Raw genomic sequence first — 22,701 nt, forward strand, 5'->3', positions numbered from 1 at the left:
GTCAAAGAAAGCTATCCCTACAAAATCATATAGTCTGGCTATGCTCTATCTTCATCGCACAAAATATTTAAATCATGCACAAACCCGATGACAAGCCAACCAATTGTTTCATACTTTTGATGTTCTCAAACTTTTTATAATGCATGTTGAACTTTTTCATAAATATACGGTGAACATTTTCTTAAAAGATGACGAACATTTTTTAATACGCGGTGAAATTTTTATATAACACGCAAAAAAGATAAGGAAAAACATAAAAGAAAAAATGCAAAAAAAAAGATAGGAAAAAGAAACAAAGAAAAAACAGAACAAAAACCACTGAAAAACGCACAAAACATTGAAAAACCGGAAGGAAAAATCCACAAAAGAAAAACGCAGGAAGCGAAGGAACAGCAGCGAAACGAAGAGCAGGCGAATCCTGTACGTGGGCCGGGCCAAGCGGAGGTCGGCTGAGGCTAACGAGCGTCAAATGGATCTGCCCTCGTAAAAGGCTACAGGCTTCCGTTTTTCCATTTCATTAGGCCTTGTCGATCTGTGGTTGTTTTCTTTTCGCTTCATGGGCCGGCAGCCCAGGCGAGCGTCTCCGCGACATTGCACGCTCTCCGGAGCTCTCACATTGCGTGCTATGGCACCCCGAGCTCTCCCATTCCCCACCCCTTCAAATAATAAGTAATAGTAAAAAAACTTGGCCGACGCGCCGCCAACGCCCACCATATCCGCGGCGAGGTACTATCCCGCAGCACGCGCACCGCTCTTCCTTCTCGTTTGATGCCTGATCTGTTATGTATGGTTTCTGTGTGTCGAAGTGTGCCGAATCTTGCCCTAGACCTAGAGTACTGATGAAATTGTTAGCCGGGCCTTCTCTGACACGTTTACGGTCGACTTAAGCTGATTATAAATCCCTAGATAAATTACTACTGTCGCATCGTTCTTGATTGATCTACTTTCCAATCTAGAGTATTAAACACTCTGTGACGGTTCTCTAATAAAGAGCTAATGTCTCGTCCCCTCTCGTCAAGTTTTGCTGATGTTTTTCTGACTGTTGACTCACAAGTTCCTTACAAAGAGATGCCCTGGTAACTACTACAAGAGAAAGAAACTGGTGACAAAAAAAGCAAGAACAACAAACTACCCTGGTAATTAACCCAGCCATCCAGGTTCAAGTCCTCGCGGGCGCGAATTTGGGTTCTTATTATTTAAAAAAAAACTCGCGGGGGGGGGGGGGGGGGGGGGGGCTTCCCCCACCGCTTTCCTTTCAAAAAAAAACTACCCTGGTAATTAACCAGTGGATATTGTTTATACTTCTTGAACTGTAACTTCAAATTTAGCTTTTGGTTTATAGATTTCCATAATGTCTATGCACCAGTTTCTAGCACCTGACTTGTATTTGAGAAACTTGTGTGGCCCTTCATTTCACATTTACCATTGTAACATTTCAGGATTTTCGGAGTAAATACAACGTTTTCTGTTTCCAGCATATGCTTATGTTTCAGTGATCCATGATCCATTTTAGATAGGACTCAATTTATCTCAGGATTCTCTGGATCATGTTTGACCAATGCATGCTTTGTAGTAACCTTGTTTGGAATGTGATTCGAGATTAAACTTCCTTGTCTCAGAAAAGCGAAAGGATGAAATTGAAATTTGAGGCACCGCGGAAAAACGAGTTGCTTGCCCTGGACAAATACAGCGTTAATGGTAAAGATGAATCAATTATAGTAAGAAATGAGTATCCAAGCTTCCCTGTCCCTTGTTTTGATGCTGAGGATGTTGATTTGAAACAGGCCAAAGAGGTATGATAACTATCCATCTGTGTGATATTCCTCTCCCCTTGTTTTTTCTTTCCAAGTGCTGACTCTTGACATTCTCCCTTTCAGCTTATGCGAGAAAGGGCTGTTCTGATTGCCAAGTCCATAGAAAATGACATAATCATCCCAGACCCTGCTCCAGAGGTTTGTGTTACCTTCATATACATAATTTGATTGATGGGTCATCCCGTTATGTTAGTTATTATTAATCCGTTAAGCCTGTAATATTATAGGGTACTTAAGTCTAGTAGTCTACTGAAACAATATGTTTATTGTTGTCATATATGAACCTTGGATAGGAACACGCGCATTCACATGCCTGGACCATGCTAGCTTTAGATCTTTCTCTCCCCTCATTGGTGCCTCGTGTTTGGTTGTTTATTTAGCCTACACCAACTTGCTTGGGTTACAAGTTTTTGTTCTTTTCATTGTTGTTGTCATACATGCACCTCCATAGACCACAAGATAGTTTATTTTGTTGTGCTTTTAGTTGGATGACTGATGTCTTTCACCTTTTTCAATTGTGACGGTTCCATCTAGTGGGTGTCTGATACCTTCTTGGAGAAATATGACGAATTGGAGCCCATCCTTGTAAAGGATAGTGTCTGGTGCTTCCTCCGATTATTCGTGAACTGTGCAGGCAAGGGCATGTCATGGGATCTTACCATCACCGCACAAACCTTAACCTTCATTGTCTGTTTCAATGCCCTGCAATGTGCAAAAGTTCTATTGGAGGGCATGGCACCTGAGCTCTATGGGATGCACGCCAATCCCAACTGCATTAACCAATATGGATACTTCGCGCTCCATGAATCTGCTGAAAGGTTCTCTGTTGACATGATTAAGCTGCTTTTACGCCATGGTGCATCAGCCAATGTGCGCACAGTTGGCAATAATATCATTGAGAATCTACTTCTGCTCCATGTCGCAGTTGAGAATACTTGCCTGCATAAGTATCTGGAGGACAACCTGGAGGACAATCTTTCTCGCAGCCATAATCCACTGGATTATATCTACAAGCTTATCCATCTGCTGTGTCTACCTGAAATGGTCTGTTTCACTTACCTCCCTATGTGAGTTAGTACTACTTTTGCAGCATGACATAAAGAGTAACTGTGGTCATATTATAGACCCCTGATAGCCGTTATAATGAAATTATTGATACTAAATACCGGGCATCCTTTCATCTCAACTTGTCACAGAAAGTAAAGTTTTCGCTTGTTAATCCTTTTTGTCTTACTTCATGTGTTAGTGCATGCTCTTATAGGAAAGGATAAGGGGTCATCAATAAAATATAGACAGACTGTTGCTAGTAATTAATTTTATTTTCTTTGTCTTGGAGATTGTCCCTAATCCATATTTACTTTGATAGGAGGAAACACAGCGAAACACAGCAATACATAGAAAGATTATTCAACATTACTTGCTTGCATATGAATGCTAAATGCACTTAGATTTTTGTTCCTTCTTGTTTTACAGAAGATCTTCTTGGATACAACTAGACTGCTTGCAGAAAAAACAAATAATTTACTTCAAGAGCTCTGGAACTACATTGAGGATGGAAAACTTATCCAGTCTGCAGTTCTACTACCAGCTGCTCAAGAGCAGATCCGTCGGGGCAGTTCTCCGAAGATAAATGACAGTAGTAAAAAAAAATGGGTTTGACATTATCAATAACTGTATAGTGAGGCTTTCATATGCCTTGAGATTGGAGAAAGGTTCACATGGAATGACACATGAGCTTCTGGAGGAAAGGAAGACACTTTTTGATTATACATGGCTGCTTGTTGATGTAATTTCCCATGTCGGTGAAGATCTTTCTGCATACATTCAAGCGCATTCTGAGGTAAGCGTTTTTGGTATATTGTGGCTGCGGTGCCTCAGATGCTTTTTACTTAATATTTGTATTTTTACTATTGTTAGTGCTGTTGTTTTAAAAAAAGGACCTCGATAAATCCCGAATGTTCAGATTTTAAGCATGTCATCCTGAACATTTTTTTCATGGCAACTTTAGTTGACGCGATGTGACAACTTTAGTTGTTAAAACATGGCAACTTTGTCCCAGTTCATTTTTTTATCAGAAAAAATTGCCATGTTTGCCAACCTCGTGTGAACTAAAGTTGCCATGAAAAACATTCGGATTGCCATGCTTAAAATCCGTACGTCCGGAATTTACCATTTCCGTAAAAAAATACATGCCCTAATCTTAGCAAGAAGAATGTTAATAATTCTCACCTCAACTGATAATAATAATATGTTATAATTACTCCGTCTGGGTTTACTGGGCCTGGGGCCAAAATGCTAGGACCAAATTTCTGGCACTCCGCATCCGATTAAAGCGCATGGATGTTTTGCCTCCCGTCATTAACGGCAGCGGTTAATGCAAGAGTTGACATGCTGCTCCTGAACGTACATGCTGCGCATGCATTGGCTCCTGAACGTACATGTTGCTCCTGAACGAGTTAATTGCTTAAAACCTTGTGGCTAGGGTACTTCAAAACTACCGCTTTTGTTAAAAATCACAAAAAACCATCAACTCTGTGGCAAGTAAGTAACAAATCGCACTGATTCGAAATTGAGTGTGTCCAAAAAAACTGACGGGTGGGACCCGTCTGTCCTGGCTGATGTGGCGCCTACCTCCCCTCCTCCGGCGTCCTGTGTTCGTCGTCGCCGGTGGCGCCACACCCCTGCCTCCCCCGCGCCTCACCGGAGCCGCGACCTACATCCCCAACGCCCCTACCTTCCCGCTTCTCCTGGATCTGGCGGGAGCCCAGCGCCACCACTCCGAGACGGGGTCACGGGGAGCCGCGCTCGTCATCGGGCCCGAGCAAGGAAGCGGGGCGAGCTCCTCCTGGCCTCGACGCCGGCAGAGGGAGCTACGGGCCCAACCCCGCTCCGACAGCCACCACCGCTATCCACGCGCCGCCGTCCTTCGTCGCCGATGGCACCACGCCCTGCCTCCCCTGCTTCTCCCGGATCCGGCGGCAGCCCAGCACCGGCACGCTGAGGCCGGGCGAGCTCCTCCTGGCCTCGACGCCCCGCCCTGCTACTGCAGCCACAGCCGCTGGCCACGGCCAGAGGCGAGCTCCTCCCCCTCATGCCACAGACAACCTCTCCTCTCCCCGTCTTCCTCGCGAGCGCCGAGCTCAGACGCACGAGAGCCACGGTAGCCAGAGGCGGGGAAGGTGTGCTGCTCGCCGTGGCAACACTGGTGGCGGCAGCGCACCGGAAAGCCCAAGGCACATCGGCTCTTCTCCGCGAGGGCGTGCTAGTGAGAGGGGCGTCCTGGTGAGAGGGGACCGGCTCGCCGCGCACAGAGGAGGGGGCGGAGCTTGTCGGGGTAGGGCGGACGGAGGGGCAGCATCGCCGGAGAAGAGCCGGACAGACGGAGTAGGTGGTGTGCGTGCACGCGAGATGCTCGACGAAATGCTAGAGACCGACGAGAGAGAGACAGAGCGCGTGATAGACTAGTCACTTGTCCACGTGTTTATTCTTTGCCAAGTCAGCCTGACAGGTGGGCCAGAAATGTCAGATTTCCACTTAGTTGCTGCTAGCAGCTCGTTTAGTGCATTTTGTTATTCACTTGCCACAGAGTTGGTGGTTTTTTGTGATTTTTGGCAAAAGCGATAGTTTTGAAGTACCCTAGCCATAAATGTGGTGGTTTTGAGCAATTAACTCCTCCTGAACGTACATGCTGCGCATGCATTGGCTGCATGCTCCTGATATTTATGTGCTACGGATTCCTCTTCTTCTAATTATCTAGCCAGCATATCATAGGAACGGACGGGCCTACGCTGCTCGCTGGCCTAAAAAACGTGGATAGTGGTAGTATTTGACAACTTCGTAATAAGTGTCCATTCTGTTTAACAAATCTATACAGAAACTGAGTAAAATCTAACACTTTCTCGAGATAATCGGTTGTTTCACAACTTGCCGACTCTGGTTGCATCTAGTGGCTATAGCATAGCCAACATATCTTCGTTCTGTTTAGTGGAGTTTCCACTTCACATTAAAAATATCACAAGATTATGCTTCCCCAAAAGTGTTGTGGATTCTCATTAAAAAAGAGAGCTTAAGAGCCCCGTTGTGTTGATAAGCTAGAGGCCTCCTTACCTAGTGCTTGGGCATGGGCTTAGCCCATAGCCGGGGTGGTCATACCTTCCTAGGTTTGCTCCAATAATAGTCCTCATCCTTTAGATAGATTAGATATAATCTTGTCCGGTTAATCTGAGATAGGGTGGATTAGTTATGCGAGTAGATACTACTCCCTCCATCCCACAATGTAAGACGTTTTTTTGACAGTGTCAAAAAAACGTCTTATATTATGAGACGGAGGGAGTATCTATTAGGGCCTAGTTGGGAAGAAAGATTCCGTGGGAAACTTATCCTTCACAAAGAGTGCCCTCATCCTTAAGATAGACTAGCTATAATCTTGTCTGGTTAATCTAAGATAGGGTTGGATTAGTTATGTGAGTAGATAGTATCTATTAGGTGCTACTCCCTCCAATTTTGTTTTCTCCTTTTGCTGCAATGTTTTGAGAGTTGTCTTGCTTAAACCAATGAACTTTTCTTGCAGCAATTATCTGTCCCCAAATTATCACTGAACTACTACTCCCTCCGTCCATATTACTTATCGCTCACTTAGGATTGGAGGGAGTACCTTTTTTAACCCTTATCCAGATTTGTACTTATTGTGCTCAAGAAGCGTATTTCTTTTTTCTTGCATGATGCTATATATCAATTTAACATGTTCTCTAATATTTTTCGCACTAAATTCTGTTCTTGTTAATTGAAAGAATCTCAAAACCCAGATGTTGCTTAGATTCAGAAAGTTTCCATCCACTTCACATTGGTTTGTTGCTCAGATAGCTGATTTTGCTCTAATATTTAGCCTGTCATATAATGTAATGACTAATGAGACACAAACTCCTCTTATCTCTTAACACTTGGGAAAAGGTGATGACAGAGATAATGGAACAAGAGCAAATAATTGATGGGAGTAAATAGTTATTCTAATGAAATGCTCTATGTCAAAAGTATTAGTAAAAACTAGTCCATTATTAGTTATCCATATACTAATCCACATCCAATCCCCTGTCTGGCTGCTTCTTTCCTTTTATCTTCATCATCGAACAGACAAATAAACTGTAATAACACCTTTTGTGCTTCATCTTCTAAGACATTGTTTGATATTGTTACATTGCAAAGGAGATTGCTATACGAGTTCATGATAGATACAATTATTGATGATTTCTGCATTGAAGTCACACACTACAACTAGAAGGAGAATGGTAGTTCCTTCTCTGGTACTATTTGCATTTTTGTAATGGAAATGTGAATCTTACAATGAATACTTAATGCATGCATAAATAGTGAAAACTTTGGTGATAGAAAAACTTGATCTCCATATTAATATTATCTGACACGAGTACAGAGTGAAATGCCATATTTTTTTTTTGTTCTTGGCTTCACTTGTGTCTATTTTCTGGTTTTGTCATTGCCTTGTATTGTTTCTACCAGTAAAATTGCCCATATGAACATCAAGTGTTTGGTTAATGCTATTGCATGGTGCATGAATAGAGAACATGCACTTTTGTCATTTCTCTTTGTTTATTTCTGGACGCATGACAGATAACTTTGCCAAAATGAGCGCTTCCATATTTTTATGCTGGCAGCTGTTTGGCAGGACTCCCAGCTCCAAAACTTCTAGGTGCTGGAGCTGGGGCTATATTAAGGGTGTTTACATGAGCCTTCTTTGTTCATGTTAGACTGAAATCTTATGCTTAAGGTACTTTATTTAGCCTACAAACTTCAGATCCTACAAGAAACAGGGAGTTGGAGCTCATTACCTTAACTTTTTTGTGGCCCTAGAGGACAGTTCAATTATAGTTCAACAAGCAACAGGTGTATGCAATTCATGACTAACCTCTTTAAGTTTATCTGAACTTCATTTGGATCATATAGCCTGAACAAATTGACACCTTTCTCTTTGAGAAACCAAAAACAAACAATTAAAGTGATTTCAAACAATTGAAGTTTTCTCCTCCAAATAATTCTTTCCATCATCTCGCTGCTTACGATTGGTTATATAATTGCTACATCGTATATTAGTAGATCTATGTTAGTGATATATTTCCTTACGCAACAGCTTGTATGTCATGTAGGTGCCCCATGTGGAGGTCTTTCAACATGTTTCATCTATCCTTAAGGAGTACGGATTTTGCCCTCCTGGAGATTTCATGGACACTCTAAACCTGTACTACTCTTGTATTGCTTCACACAATAATTTTCTATGTGAATAAACGGTTATTTTGCTGATTATATTATTTTCTGCCATTTCTTGAAGCCAGCCTTATGACTGCAGAAAGTCAAACGGAGAGTCATGTAAAGGTGTGTCAGGCTTGAGTTATTCTTTTTACATTTAACAAACTGAGTCCTATTCTCTCCCCTTCTTTCTAAATTGGATAATTGGGCTTGTAGATGCAAACATGACAGTTACGGAAACGGCCAATCTGGATGCTGCAGAGGAAAAGGTAAAGATACTCATCTGGGATTGGTCTAGTTTTGGATAGACTGATGGTGTTCGGGAATGTGTAACGATACTGTGGCAGCAAAAAGAAAAAAACTATAAAAATATCTTTCATTTCCTTGTTCTATTTTTTGTTTTGTTTTACATCAACTCTTTTGAAAAATATGTAAAGAAGTGAATTTTTTCCAAATTGACAAATCTCATATAACGCTTTCAGATACATAATATAATCTTTGTTTTAAGGTACGTTTTCTTGACTTTTGACTCCGCGCATCTTGCCCTAATCTCTAGTCCAGGTAACAACTGTTGGAAATGACACCCACCCTTATGGCACGGCAGCATACTACACAAACACAAGTAAGCCATTATACCTTAATACTGAGTATGGTACAGCAGTGTCGGGGATATACCCCGCGGTATGACCCGGCCGGGAGTATGACCCGGCCGGACTTTGACGCCTCATCGTAACCCGCCGGAAGATTGGCAACTCATGAGCCTGGCGACTTAATGATGGCCCCGACGGCGGGTCAGATGGATGACAAGGGCCCAAGGCCCAGTAGGCCGGGACGTGTTATTATGGGCCGGCTTAAGACGGAAGGCATGAGGAATATTTCCTTTACGAGGAAGCAAGATCCGTACTTGTATCCGACTTGTAATAGAGAATAAGTTAGTTCTAATCCTACCAGGACTCTACATGTAAAGCCGCCTCTCCAACTTATATAAGGAGGGGCAGGGCACCCCAAAGAGGAACAAGGGACAAGAAACAATTTTTAGGGCTAGACACAAAGAGCCGGCCGAGCCGGCGACTCTCTCATGATCATAATGAGACCTAGCCTCAAACAGCATGTAGGGTTGTTACCGGATGATGTTTCCCGGGGCCCGAAGCTGTCTAAATCCTTGTCTTGTGTTGCGTCTCTCGATTCCGCCCAACCCCTCTCAAGCTACTACATAGATGCGCTGGCCTCACGACTAAGTCCTGACACTAAGGATATCTGCCGTGACAATTCCACGACAAGCAGCACCAAGCAGCTTTGCCTACACCTTATGGCAGCACCAATGGGTCAGCTTTGTAGTAGCGTATTCAGCCATATTTAGAGAGTAGAGGTATTCATGTTCCAAATGGACTTTCGCTACTGAACCTGGACAGGTTCAAGCTGAGCTACAAAGTATCTAAATCCTAGCCAGTGTGTGTTCACACACACGTATACAAACTAAATTTTGCTACTAGAACAGCCAAGCAAAAAATAGTGACCAAGACTTGCCTTTACAGATGGGAACTCTCTTTATTTACGGAATTGTTCATATCTGCCGCGCTCGACAGCCACCATGGTTGGTTTGCCTTCCTCCTTTGAAGCAGAAATAAATAGCTAGTTTACCACTGCTTTGAGTTGCCTCCAAATACATATCACCTATTGCAATGCCACGACATTACAACTATGGTTCATCTCTGCCATCCTAATGTGTTTCCCATCAGGTTCTTTACCAAGGAAAGGGGGTAAATGCAATAATAAGTAGGCATAATTAGCCTTATAACATATATGAACTGTGTAGATTCCAAGTAACATCAACATTGTGACTTCACCAAGGGGGCTTGCGTATTATTTTTGTTTCCAACACCTTAGTGTTCTTGAATGATCTGTTGCATCTGAAATTTATTTTGTGCCTGTGAGGAAGATTCTGATGGAAGAAGATGCAGTGTAATATAATCGCTAGAGGCAATAACAAGTGCATGTTTCTGTTGCAATGTTTGTGCCACACATTGTGCTGGTTCAACATCTTTTTCTGTTGCTTAAGCATGCTACTTGAGTACTATACTGCAGTGACATCATTCATATCTAATGAAACACCAATGTGGTGTATTGATCAACATAATACATCTCAAGCGAGAGGTGCTGGCTGGAAGTATGATTTTTCTGTTTTTTTTATGCCGTACCTCTATTGAAATATGTGACAGGCTGTGAGAAAGGAAGTAGGCGGAGGATGGGATCCCACGTATACGAAGAGAAGTTATTTCCCATATTGGAGATCAGTGTTAGAAGCCCGGTTTCCTGTGAGGGTGTATCCAGCCTATGCAAGCTCAGATCCTAGGTCTGGTCTTAAACCTGGACAACTACGTGTTTCTCTGAGTAAGAACTTAATAATGGCCAATGGATCTACTCCAACTCAAAATTATAGACCTGCTCCAGTGCCAAGAATCTTGCCACTTACAAGCAATAATCAACCCAGAAGGTGCTTTATCACTGCTGCTACTAGTGCGTTCAGGCTCTTGAAGGTGCTAAAGTAGAGTAGAAAGGTATGCCGGGAGTTTCTCTCCCTGAATCCTTGTCCCAAGTTTTCTGAACATGCCCCACATAAACACATGGGAAGAAAGAATTTGCGTGATGCACCTTTAACTAGTAAGATTATTCGTTGATCGTTCATTAAGGGTTGGTGATTTGCTAGATAGGGTTAGGTGTTCTATTATTGTGCCTTTTTCCTTGCTGTTGTAAGTTTGTAGTCCAGGTTCTTCTACTTCAAGGGCTACGCCAAGTTTGGGTATGCTTGCTTGCTTAGCAACGTGCAGCCCTGCTGTTATTTATTTCCTCCAACTGGTCCATGTGCAGATAATTCAGATGATAGTGACATATAAATACTTGTGGATGTGAAGCAATAGAGAGTTCCACATGATTTCTAGTATGTTTTATTTTCTTAAGGAATTCTCAGCCCTGGGAATATACAACACATTTTATCCTATGGATAGGGATGGTATTAGTCAACCAAACACCCAACACTTGTTAATGCAGTAGGTAATTAGCTAACTAAACCATGTTAAAGATGCACTCATAATGAGCGGTTTCTATTGATGCTCACAGACATGAGAGTTTTTTTTTTACGATAATTATTTTGACACACTACTCAACTCCATGTCAAAATATGTACTCTTGAGACGAAGAGTAATAGTGAACATGCTAGATAGATGTTTAAGCAGCACTGTATTATTGCAGCCCAAAAGACAGAGGTTCAAAATACTACATGAACAGCGACGTGTCGTTCAGAAAGGAACGATACAAAGGGGCTTGTATATCTATGGAACAAACAACTTGTTTTTCCTTGCTTATATGGCAGATGGCTCTGGATGTTGTTTACTCTTCTCTGAGGTCAGTTTTATCTTCTTTGTGATCTTTTGGAGGAAATAGCTCCTTTGCAATGTGGCTGCATGACATGAAGACATCAGTTCATCAGTGTTAGCTCCTTTGCAATGTGGCTGCATGACATGAAAATATCAATTTATCAGTGTTTTGTTCGTTCAATCGTTACATTGATTATTATAATCTCATTTTACTAACCCTTTTTTGATTTCTTGCCTTTAGGTAGATCATGGACCACTGGCAGTATTCAGTGTCTGCACATGATTTGCAAAATTATAAAAAATTTAATCGGTGGGGTGTAAGTTCACTTAAGAATTCAAGTGGATGGGTCGATGTCAGTGTTTGGTTTTTCTCTGCTGCGAGCAACACATCTTGATGCTCAGTGTGATCAATAGAGGGCAGAGTAGTAAGCGGATCGGACTGAAGTTGTTCGCTTGCTTGCGGTGAAGAGGACGAAAGTTGCTTGATGTATTGTGACGTCGATGCATCTGTGAGAGGCAACAGAGCTATTGGTGGCACGTCCTGTAAATGTAGATGTTCTGTTGCTTGCGCTTGTAAATAGTATTTGTTGTTGTGTTGCAGGACATGGCCTTTCTCTATGTTTGATCTAAACAACAGCCACATTTTGGAATATTGATTGACACATTGTATTATTTGGCTCATGCTAATAGTCCATATATTTAAGTACTGGAAGGAAACTGTGAAACCAAACATTACACATTTTATAACCATTTTCCCCTAATATGTTATTTTGGAAATTGGTTCATCGATTGGAATCAAATCAATTAACCAAAGGAAAAAAAATGTAAACAAATCATTGGGAACTAAGCAAAAACTCTTATGTTGAAGCAAGTACCCAATTAAATATGGAAGCTTGTGCTTCGGTGCATTAATACAACTAATGTGAGGGAAATACATGAGATTTTGTATGTGAGCTACAAAACGGAAAATGTCTGTAACCACGTAATAAATTTACAAAGAGAAACGAGTATGCAGTAAGCCTCCAGAATGGCACCATACCATACTACACTGTACTTCCAAGAACGCAAATTTAGACATAATAGCGACACATTACCACATTTCAAGAAATGAGAGAGATTCTCACTGACACCAATTCCACAAAGGGATACAACTGCCAGTAAAACAAATTGTTCATAGCGCAACTTCCAGTAAAACAAATTGTTCAGGTCCATACATACAGTTCGACACGGGACATTATCACAGGGACAAATTGCATACCTACATATTCCACAATCATGACAATGATACTACTGTTTTGAGACCTGGAATCACAAAGCTCAGTCTTAGCATGGGCATACACCTACATATGCCCTGTTCAAAGTAGACAAAACATCATCATCGAAGAGCTTGCACACTTTACAGAAATATTAGCTGCATGTTTTCATAACTTATGCTATTATAGCTCCCAACATACCGTTTAATATAGGGCGTCCTTGTATCATCACATATCAAGTACAAATTCAAATTACTGTTCAATATAAAGTTTTTTTTTTGAAACGGAATGTTCAATATAAAGTTAGTAGCAGCAGCAAACCCCGTCTAAACCTATAGTTGATTTAGTTATCAGCACTAAAATCGCAATGCAAAAAAAAAAAAACCAAGACAATTCTTAGATGCAGCCTTCTTTCAGTTATGACTTGAACTTGTAAATTCAGTGTACTGGCATCATTCTTTCCATGGTAGTTCCATGTTGACATGATCTAATTATTGAGTATTGTATATGTCGCTATAGGTTGTTTATGTTGAGTAAAACATAGTACAATATAGCAGCAGGTCCTGACAGTCAATCATGACAAAATCAAGTTCAAGTAGTGCCCCTGTTTTTTGGCTTCTGGATACCCAAATCCTGAGGAAATGCACAACGCTAGCTCGACATCCAGCTGTCCAGATTAAAGGAAATCAATTTCAACAGCACAAGCATCAAACTCGCCGAAGCGACACCAGGGGTTTCACGTTTTATAATTTTTATTTCAAAAGGTTCACAGTTCACGTTTTCTAATTTTCATCTCAAGGGGTTTACAATTGTTCAGAAGGAACAGCAGCTACAACCAACCCAGGGAATTTCAACTCAACAGTGGTTTCAGGCAGTACAATGACGATCTCATGATCGCTAGCCATCTTTCAGAGTCGTATATGTACACAATTTTGCACTCAGCAACTATAGGCGGCCCTAGCATGATAATCTGCACAAAATTTTGCACTCGCAGGTGTAGAATGGTAATTGCTCGAGAAGAATGACAGGCTGATGAACCCAAGATCACGCCTGATTGAACTCCACCATGTACACGCTAGCCAGCCATCAAAGCTTCTTCATGTAGCAGACAATTTACTGGTTCATAATATGTCATTGACACGTTATAAAAGGTAGGGCACCAGACAAACTAGAAATATATTGCTCATCCTTTTCCATAAAATCTTGCCAGGTTACACCTGCATCAATAAACAAAGTGCATGAGAACACCAAACAAAGTCCTATGTGAACACATATTCTAGCTCCAGATAAGACGTCAAGCTTTAGCTGCTTCTCAGATATCACATTAGAGATGACCAGAACCTCAATAAAACGATCAATATATAGTACCCCAAAAGTAGTTGATCACACATGTTAACTCAAAATGAACTGCTAAGCTTTCATGTTCCATGCCCTAGCTATATGCACCAACTAGTTCACCCAAAATTTACCGATACATCGACATGCGACTTCTATGCATAAACTTGAGAGCTTCTTTTCAATTTCCTTGAACTATTATTTCCCCAAGGGCTGAAGCATCATGTCATAAAATAGCACATTTTACGATTCTGTATGTCGTGGAGACACTGAATGCTCTTACTGAGAAACAGGGAAATGTCAACTTACAGTTAAATCAGAATATATGATGCGACCATACAGTTCGATTGAAATGAACATAGACAGGTTATACCTTCAAAGAGAGTGAACTTCTGCAAGACCGCAATGGAGACAACAAACTAATCACCATGTGGGCACTATTATGCCACATCAAGGCTCCGTAGCTTGTCACAGTGAGGCGTAGGGTAGTCATTGGCCCATTTACACCGATGGAGTTCCACACGACAGTTTCTTCCTAGCATAGTCTTATAATCTCTGAAAACGTGATCCTCGAGGTTATCTCTAGAAGGACTTCCATGTGGAAACTGCTGATCAAAATCTTGTTTGCTGACAAAGTACTCCACCCCATGCTTATCAGTGACTTTTGAAATGGGAAAGTTGTATGTCTTGTGCAGGGCATATTGAGGCTGCTGCACTGGAATGAATGCAAACAAGACAAAAAGTAATACGACTGACAGGTGCATCAATACTGTTAAGTTTATGAACGACCCACCCTGTACAGGATGCTCCCTTCTCTGTTGCTCCTGCCTACCTGCTTCTCTTGTTCTGTAGACATTGCGACCACGGAACGAATTATCACGAGTACCATAGAAGAAAGACCTGAATATCTCATCTGGATCTAAATCTTCTTCATAACTATAGAAGCCATTTCTTGTTTGCCTCCTTCGCCTAGCAGTTCTCTGCCTCATGACATTGGAATATTGGTCGTTAAACTCATGCCCCTCAAGGGTGCCTGTCTGATCATAGGTCTTCCGTGACTGATCATTGCCTAGGCACTTGAAAGCCTTGCTGAGCATCTTGAATGCATCTTCTGCCCCAGGAGCCTTGTTCTTGTCAGGATGAATTTTCAGTGACAACCTCCTGTAGGCCTTCCTAATCTCCTCCAAGGAGCAAGTCCTCTCCACTCCAAGAATTGCATAGTAGTCTTTGTTCTTCCTGATATCACGGATAACTCTAACATTCTCCTCGGTGTAACCTTTATCAACATTAGAAGGACCAACAAATTCTTTTGGCGTTTTTAGGTTTTCATGGCCTCTTCTGGTCTTGTCCTGGCAAGCAGTACCATTCAGATTCAGGGGATCAAACTTCTTGGTTGAGGTCAACAAATCAACAATTGGAAGGCTGGGATCCAATCTTTGGGCAATTCGAATAAATTTGTCTGCTCGCTGTCTATCTCCAGATGCTAGCGCAGTCTGTGCAAGCTTGACAGACCTCAAGGCCTCATCTTTGTTCCCCTCCATGACTTAAGTCAATCGTTTCCCACTGGATTAAATATAGGCAGGGCGCTAAACTGATGCCCTGTGAAACAAGAGTAGATTAGATATCAGAAGAATTTAAAAAGTTTTTAGTGTGACTAACAAACTATGGATTCATAAGATAACGAACAGTATGAAAATAGTATATAATTCAAGAAATAGATCAGCATCAGGAATTAGTTGATGTAAACAAATAGCCCAACTAAGAATTAGCAAACTCCTGGGAGCTCTCAAAATCAGAAAATCCTGTACAACATCATTATGAGCAGAGTTAGATAAAACCAAAACTAAACAGATTGTCGCACTCATCAATTATACAAACAAACTACATACGTTGAGCGAATTTTCTTGATGTCATAAACAAATTTAGCATGGGAAAACCCATTGATCAAACATCGCCATTCCAACATAGCACTGACCTACACAAACTGGTGGAAGGAATCAAACAAGCAACGGACACAGTACATAGCTCAACCTTAATCTCTCCATGGAGATCCCAAGGACGCAAACCGCATCCTTTTTTCTGGGTCTTTAGCGCAGTTCACGTGGGGTTGTGTTAGGGAAATGTTTTCCTGAGCTCCATCTACTTTTAGCCCCCTTGATTTGTTGTTTGTTTCTGTTCTGCTTTGGGCCTGTAGTAATCGTAAACTGAGAACCTCGGCGACAGCGTGTGGCGTGAGTGTGTAGGGCTGTTATGCGTGGCCGGTGTGGCTTTATTAATCTAAAGCCAGGCTCCGCTCGAGCCTTCCGTCGAAAATAGGCTCAACCTAAGAACTTCTAGGCATTCAACAACTCAAGTAATCAGCAAGCAATCCGGCCGAGAAGGTCCAGACCTGCCATACATGGCCGCTCTGCTGCCCAAAGCTCCTAAGCAAGACCACTTAAATTCTGTCTGTTCCAGAATTTGGGCTAGAGGAACCGGCAGATACTATTGAACTACACAGAATCCTATGCCTGATCGATCCAAATTAGCCGCCGACTAGAAAAAGCAAGATCCTGACTAAACAAGAACCACGTATACACGAATCACTCGACCCTACCTACCGCCGCGATTCTCGCAGACCCTAGGCCGCACAGCATCGCAATCAGGAGGAGCACAAGAGTCCAAGTTGCCCCGAGTACCCGTGTTCGCGGCGACAGGATCGAGGCGGAACTAACAGAGTTGGGATTCTGGATTAATCTGAGAGCGATCGACCGGAAGTTCTTACCGGAGAGAGAATCCGGCGCGGCGAGGAGACCCGCGCCACCACCGTCCGACGGGGGAGACCAAGAGAGGAAGAAGAGGATGGGCGGAGGAGGCACTTTTCCGCGGAGCCCCTCGGGTTTTACCCCCTCTCACGATCCCAACCACCGAGCGGAAGGCTTCTGTCTGACTGGGGCTGGTTGGCGGTGGCTGGGGCTGGGGCCCAAAGCCCAGAAGTTAGATCCACGGCTGGTCTATGCTGCACGGATCGTAAAGCACGCGACCCCCCTCACTGCCTCACCCCACCTTTCATATCGGCCGCCGCTCCCCTCCGAAGCTTCTCGATCCCTCCCCCCGCTTCCGTTTCCGTTTCCGTTTCGTCCCCGTCGTCTCCCCCCTCGCCGCGGCGGCGGAGTCGCCCGCACTCGCTGCGCGCAGGTCAGTCGAACCCTACTTCTCCCGCTCTAATCCCAGCGTACGAGCTCCCGCTCCTCCCTCCTGATCGCTGCTGCTCTTGCGTGCTCATTTCTTTCCTCTCTCCGCGCGGTAACGGCGTCCTGTTTTTTTTCGGGTTCAGCGGTAGAGCTATCGTGTTCGCCGCAGTCGTGATCTTAGTGGTTTCGGCGAGGTGAGATGCAGTGCTTGTTCGGTCTCTTGTTTAGTTAGTCTCTTTTTTCCCTCGAGCAACTGGGTCGGGTTTTTTTTTTTTTCCTTTACGAAATGGGTCGGAATTTTCTCTTGATTGATTCCCGAACTTGGGTCGCCACTTCTGCTATTTGACTCCCGCCGAGATTTTGCTTAGGTTTGTGCGAGCTAGCAGCTAGTTGCTGATCTGATTTTTTCCCTTTCTTGCAGGAACGATGAGCCGACGTAACGGCCGCACCATCTACGTGGGCAACCTCCCCGAGGACATCCGCGAGAGAGAGATTGAGGATCTCTTCTACAAGGTTAGGTTCTAAATAGTTTGGGTTTGTTCACCTGTACCTTTGCCTTGTGCTTCTGTTCTGTTAAGAAATCGCCAGTTCAGTTCAGTTCAGCGGCAAGGTGGTCGGTATTATGTTCTGATAGCAGCTTAAACTGTATGCTTTGCATTAGCAGTTACACATGGAGGTTATAAATTCGCAACTTCTTTTTATGTATGAAACGACGTATTAGGTTAAGTGTTGTTAAACTGGAAGACATATGTACATATTTTCATTTTTCTTGTAACATGGACTATTGAGAGTGTTTGCGGTTGTGTGCACACTGGACAAGATAGTTTGATATTGTAACGTCAGTCGATATGTACTCTCAGTCTCTCACTGCGTCATTGTGACGTAATAAAAAAAAACTGGTGTTCAGTGTGAATTCCACGATGTCAAATTTTCAGTTCTATTCTCCACCAAAAATAACAAGTTATATTTCACCTTAACCTAAATGGCATCTCTTGAGTTTGTCATCCTATGTGGGTATTGCAAGAGGATTTGCAGAAAGCAAGCCAATTAGGTGTCACAATATGATAAAAAAATCTGTTTAAGGAAGCATTCCTGCATGTCAATTTAATCTTCTATTACTTTGCTTCTGCAGTACGGTCCTATTGTCGATATCGATCTGAAAATTCCTCCAAGGCCTCCTGTTTATGCTTTTGTCGAGGTAATGTGCTTTGGTCATTGTTTTGTTAGAATATTTATTCTTGCTCACTACTATGTATTCGTATTTCGTAGTATAAATTATTTTTCTGTAAGGTTGTCTGGGTGACAAATTTGAGATGAGTTATGTTAAAATATACTTTGATAAGATTTTTTAGAAAATCAGATTAGCATATAGTAGGTCAATTTTTTCTCTCGAGTTACGTCAAAAGTGCTATAAGACAATCTTGAAAAAATAAGTCTTTTGAGCTTTAGGACATGTTGATTTTGCTCTCTGGCTTATAGAATACTAAAACAAGATGATTCCATCCCATCCCTAGAAGCCACTTAAAGCATAACCCCTTATAATGTGTCCTGTCCCCCCCCCCCCCCCCCCCCCCCCCCCCCCCCCTTAATTTGCATTTGGAGTGCAACAACCAAAATGTTCTTTGTCCTGTACTCTGTAAAACTGTTACAACAAAATCATGTTGTCCTATAAGACTCAAAAACTGGTAGTATAGTTACATGGTTATACCTCCTTTTAAGAGGATACCCTGAAACCCTCATTGGCACATTGTGCAAAACAGCATGCTTTCATACAGAATCTAACCAATAGAATGCATTCCCTCCGTAAAGAAATATAAGAGCGTTTCGATCACTAATTTAGCTATCTAAACGTTCTTATATTTCTTTACAGAGGGAGTATCAGTTTTGCTGAACGTTCTATTAAAAATTATTTTTCAAAATCATTCCGAACTAAAATTCTTTCTGTATAGCACACCTATGACTATGAGTCTAACACCAAAGTGGAGCTTTTTGCAGTTTGAAGACCCACGTGATGCTGATGATGCAATTTATGGCCGTGATGGATACGACTTTGATGGCTGCAAATTGCGGGTTGGTGGACCTTGTATGAATATTGTTTTCATTTTCTGAGAGACGAAGGAAACATCTTAGATCTTTCTTATGAAGTTTACCTTTTATCCACTATCCAGGTGGAGTTAGCTCATGGGGGAAAAGGCCCTTCTTTTGATCGACCAAACAGCTATACTAGTTCTGGACGTCGTGGTGCACTTAGGCGTTCTGATTACCGCGGTTTGTATTTTTAACTTTATAAGCCTCACAAATTTGATGGTGAATCCCCTATTCTTATTATCTCTATTCATGGATCGCAGTTATTGTTACCGGATTACCTTCTTCAGCATCATGGCAAGATCTCAAGGTTTGGATGTGAATGTAAGTTCTTGAAGTTCATGCTTCAGGATTCTTAAATTTACTTTCATTTTTCAGGATCATATGCGGCGAGCTGGTGATGTCTGTTTCTCTGATGTTTATCCTGAGGCTGGAGGTTAGTAATGATCACTTTGCAGTTCGTATTTTGTTCTTCAATGAGTGTTGGTGGGGCTAGTTGTTTAGATATCTGACCTGCCTAGTTCATTCAAACTGTATTATCTTTTAGAAGCCTCATTACCTTTTCCATGTTACAGCAATTACTGGAATAGTTGAGTATACCAACTACGAAGACATGAAACATGCGGTAAGATATGTTAAACACTTCTCTACGCTCATACATGTGCATACATTTTGATGAACATATATGCTTACTAGTTATTTTTATCTTGTAGATAAGGAAGCTTGATGATTCAGAGTTCCGTAATGCATTTTCACGCACATATATCAGGGTATGGCTGTTTCTTTTTTGCCCTCCCCTTCTCTTAACCATACTGAATCATATATCTACATGTTCGTCCCACATGCCCACCTCACTGAATTAAAGATTTCCATGCTCTAATCTACCTGTGCTGCTAATAGGTGAGGGAGTACAATGCTAGGCGTAGCCGCTCTTACTCGAGAAGTAGAAGCCGAAGCTGCTCTTACTCGAGAAGCAGAAGTCACAGTTATAGCAGGAGCAGGAGTCCAAGGTATAGTTTAGTTTGTTCATACTCAAATCAGTCCATGTTGACAACCTGTTAAAGCAAGGAAAAGGGCTGTTAACAAGAATAAAAATGACCTGCAAAATAAGAACAAGAAATAGAAGTGGCCTGTGATATTGAACTTCTGGAATCCCGTTCTGGTTTGCTTTGTGGCTTCTGTTTCCTGATGCATTGTTTTTCGGCATGGCCTTTTGAGTTTCCCCTGTCTGACTATTGAACATGTGTGCATAACGGGATAGCTGTCCATCTTTGAAGATTTTCCCTTCTCTTTACTAGATCTGGACCATGCGACTGTCTGGGGATTGCATTGGTAGGATATTGGCACGTTCAGAATCAAAGGATGGTTTTGGGCGTTGGATAGTTCTGCTGGATTGTGATTGTATGGCAAGTGGAGTACAACCAGCGATAGGAGGGCTGGCACTAAACATAATGGAGTGGATTCTGTGGTATATTTGTATTACTGTTGACTTGAGCACTTATATTCTCAAATATGCACTCTGCCCTGGTCTCATATATAAACCTTGGCTTTAATGCTAGATTTTGTTTTTGAAGTACACATCTTTGTGAAAGAGAAAAAAAAGAAGAGGTTTTACCTGTTGGATCAAAACCATCAACCCATACTGTCTACATTTTCATTCAAACACCTGTAGTTTTGACTCCTTGAAAAATAAAGGCTTGTAATTTTCAAATTTATTTTGTGGTGCAAAAGGCATGAGCGGCGGAGCAAGGGTGAGAATCTGCCCAAATGCTCACCCGTATATTGCATTGCTCCCGTGTGCATAGGTTAGGTGTAGACATATTGTGATCAAACCATAGGAGTGCAAATACTAAGCGACAATTTGTTGGTTTTCGGAATATTTTGTAGGTCATCATCAAGATCCCTATCACCTGCCGCAGTAAGTCTTTGAAGGGTACACATTCTTCTATCATGTAATTCCTTCAATATCATGATTCAAGTTTTTTTGCAGCCTGCGCGTGACAAGTCTGCAAGCAGGAGCCCCATCAGGAGCAGAAGTTTACCCCGTTCTCAGTCTCCTGTATGCCGCCAACTCCATATCTTGTCGCTCATAAACATTTGTAAGCTTTATAGAACTGTATTTATTCGATTCCTTATTCCTTGCAGGTGAAATCTGAGTGAAGCCAGATGCACTTGAAGTCAGAAAAAAAAACATATCAGGATTTTTTGGATTAGGACAATATAATATGGATTGCGGGTGCTCTGTCTCAAGAAGTACCATTGCTATTCCTTGGAAGGAAAAACGTCAACTTTGTGGTTTGAGATCAATGTAGGAGTCTGGTGTTGTTTTACTTCTGCACTTCAGTTGCAAGAACGTAAAATCGTGAACTCATGGCTTTAACTTTAGTATGCTATAGTTCCGTGTCGAAAAACTTAATGCTGCAGCAGAGTTTACATATGGTGTTCTGTGATTTACTTCGACTTACATCAGTAATGTAGGGGTGCAAACGGGTACCCGGGTGTTCTCTGGTCCTCTTTAGTTCAACCAAATGAACTAAATTTTCAGTAGTATCCGTGGATACCTGAGGGCCACAAATTTGCATCCCAACAGTAATGACCTCGAGGAGGTCTTGCGGTGGCTATTAGACCGACGCGACGCTATTTGCGGTGCTGTGAAATGGTGTGAACTGGCTGCCTCGGTCTAACATTGCTGCGTCCCTCCTATGGATAGTTGATTGCGCGATCATTGGTGTGTGCTGTTGTGGCCTTTATGGGCGCAAGACTTGTTGCCTGGTTGTTGCTATTTGGTTGCACGATCTATGTTCCCCTTTGGTGCTCCGCTAGTGCGTGGCCCCCTTTTGCCTGCTTCCTGTGAAGAGAAAAGAGACGAATGTATGTTCTTCTGCTCGCATTCAAGTATGTGTCTAGCTAGGTGGCTGGGGGAGCAGGGTTGGACAGTTAGCCCATGTATGATTGTACGATTTGGCAGTGATATGGCAGACTTGGCTAGAGAGAAAGATTGAAAGGGAGAGCGTACGACAAACTGGACCGATCCGATCGAAAATGGAAATTCGTTGTGAAAATATACATGGGGGTCTGTGAAATACCGGGGGGGGGGGGGGGGGGGGGGGGGGTGTTCTCTAAGTGATACCACAACCACAACTCCTCATTCTCTTCTTCTCCCTGTTGCTATTTGACATTTTATTGTTATTTGGATTCACTCCTTGCGAACGGTGCCATTTGAAACGGGGGGGGGGGGGGGGGGGGGGGGGGGAGGAAAAATGTAAGAATGCGAAAAATGCAGGAGTTAGGTGTCATGTCTAGTGGAATCCTATCGGAATGTAAACATAAGAATTATACACCATAAATGTTTGGCTGCTCCAGAAAAAAATTGTGGGAAACTATCCCTTGAAAAAGAGAAAAGAAGAGA

At 42.4% G+C, this 22,701-nt stretch overlaps 3 protein-coding genes across 4 annotated transcripts; 2 read left to right on the forward strand and 1 right to left on the reverse strand.

Annotated features, from left to right (window-relative positions):
• Positions 1-1,631: 1,631 nt before the first annotated feature.
• Positions 1,632-2,993, forward strand: LOC109733716 (uncharacterized). The gene is made up of 3 exons (XM_045232217.2): positions 1,632-1,793; positions 1,878-1,952; positions 2,349-2,993. Exons 1-3 carry the CDS (start codon positions 1,632-1,634, stop codon positions 2,883-2,885), a joined length of 774 nt encoding a protein of 257 aa, XP_045088152.1. The 3' UTR covers positions 2,886-2,993.
• A 10,440-nt stretch (positions 2,994-13,433) lies between these two features.
• Positions 13,434-16,998, reverse strand: LOC109733573 (chaperone protein dnaJ 49). Its single transcript, XM_020292797.4, has 3 exons — positions 16,799-16,998; positions 14,408-15,633; positions 13,434-13,916 (listed from the first exon to the last, which is right to left on the reverse strand). Exon 2 carries the CDS (start codon positions 15,573-15,575, stop codon positions 14,475-14,477), a length of 1,101 nt encoding a protein of 366 aa, XP_020148386.1. The 5' UTR covers positions 15,576-15,633; positions 16,799-16,998; the 3' UTR covers positions 13,434-13,916; positions 14,408-14,474.
• A 64-nt stretch (positions 16,999-17,062) lies between these two features.
• Positions 17,063-21,725, forward strand: LOC109733583 (serine/arginine-rich splicing factor SR30). 2 transcript variants are annotated; one of them, XR_002225657.4, is made up of 14 exons: positions 17,075-17,211; positions 17,629-17,720; positions 18,340-18,405; positions 19,203-19,277; positions 19,376-19,475; positions 19,556-19,602; positions 19,671-19,728; positions 19,868-19,917; positions 20,006-20,062; positions 20,193-20,302; positions 20,591-20,760; positions 21,180-21,210; positions 21,283-21,351; positions 21,438-21,725. XR_002225657.4 is itself a non-coding variant. In XM_020292809.3 (13 exons), the coding sequence occupies exons 2-13, from the start codon at positions 17,634-17,636 to the stop codon at positions 21,450-21,452; spliced, it is 765 nt and encodes a 254-aa protein (XP_020148398.1). In that variant the 5' UTR covers positions 17,063-17,211; positions 17,629-17,633; the 3' UTR covers positions 21,453-21,725. The 2 variants fall into 2 exon arrangements, 1 of the variants encoding a protein (XP_020148398.1); XM_020292809.3 differs by lacking the exon at positions 20,591-20,760 and having other exon boundaries at positions 17,063-17,211.
• Positions 21,726-22,701: the final 976 nt, after the last annotated feature.

Source organism: Aegilops tauschii, chromosome 1, assembly GCF_002575655.3.
Source record: "Aegilops tauschii subsp. strangulata cultivar AL8/78 chromosome 1, Aet v6.0, whole genome shotgun sequence".
NCBI lineage: Eukaryota > Viridiplantae > Streptophyta > Magnoliopsida > Poales > Poaceae > Aegilops > Aegilops tauschii.

Excerpts from the sequence above, each read along its gene's own strand:
- LOC109733716 (XM_045232217.2), top strand. The coding sequence starts at position 1,632 with ATGAAATTGAAATTTGAGGCACCGCGGAAAAACGAGTTGCTTGCCCTG. Across the intron at positions 1,794-1,877 it reads ATTTGAAACAGGCCAAAGAG|CTTATGCGAGAAAGGGCTGT; the intron begins GTATGATAACTA and ends TCTCCCTTTCAG. Across the intron at positions 1,953-2,348 it reads TCCCAGACCCTGCTCCAGAG|TGGGTGTCTGATACCTTCTT; the intron begins GTTTGTGTTACC and ends GGTTCCATCTAG.
- LOC109733573 (XM_020292797.4), bottom strand. The coding sequence starts at position 15,575 with ATGGAGGGGAACAAAGATGAGGCCTTGAGGTCTGTCAAGCTTGCACAG.
- LOC109733583 (XM_020292809.3), top strand. The coding sequence starts at position 17,634 with ATGAGCCGACGTAACGGCCGCACCATCTACGTGGGCAACCTCCCCGAG. Across the intron at positions 19,603-19,670 it reads CATCATGGCAAGATCTCAAG|GATCATATGCGGCGAGCTGG; the intron begins GTTTGGATGTGA and ends TTCATTTTTCAG. Across the intron at positions 19,918-20,005 it reads ACGAAGACATGAAACATGCG|ATAAGGAAGCTTGATGATTC; the intron begins GTAAGATATGTT and ends TTTATCTTGTAG.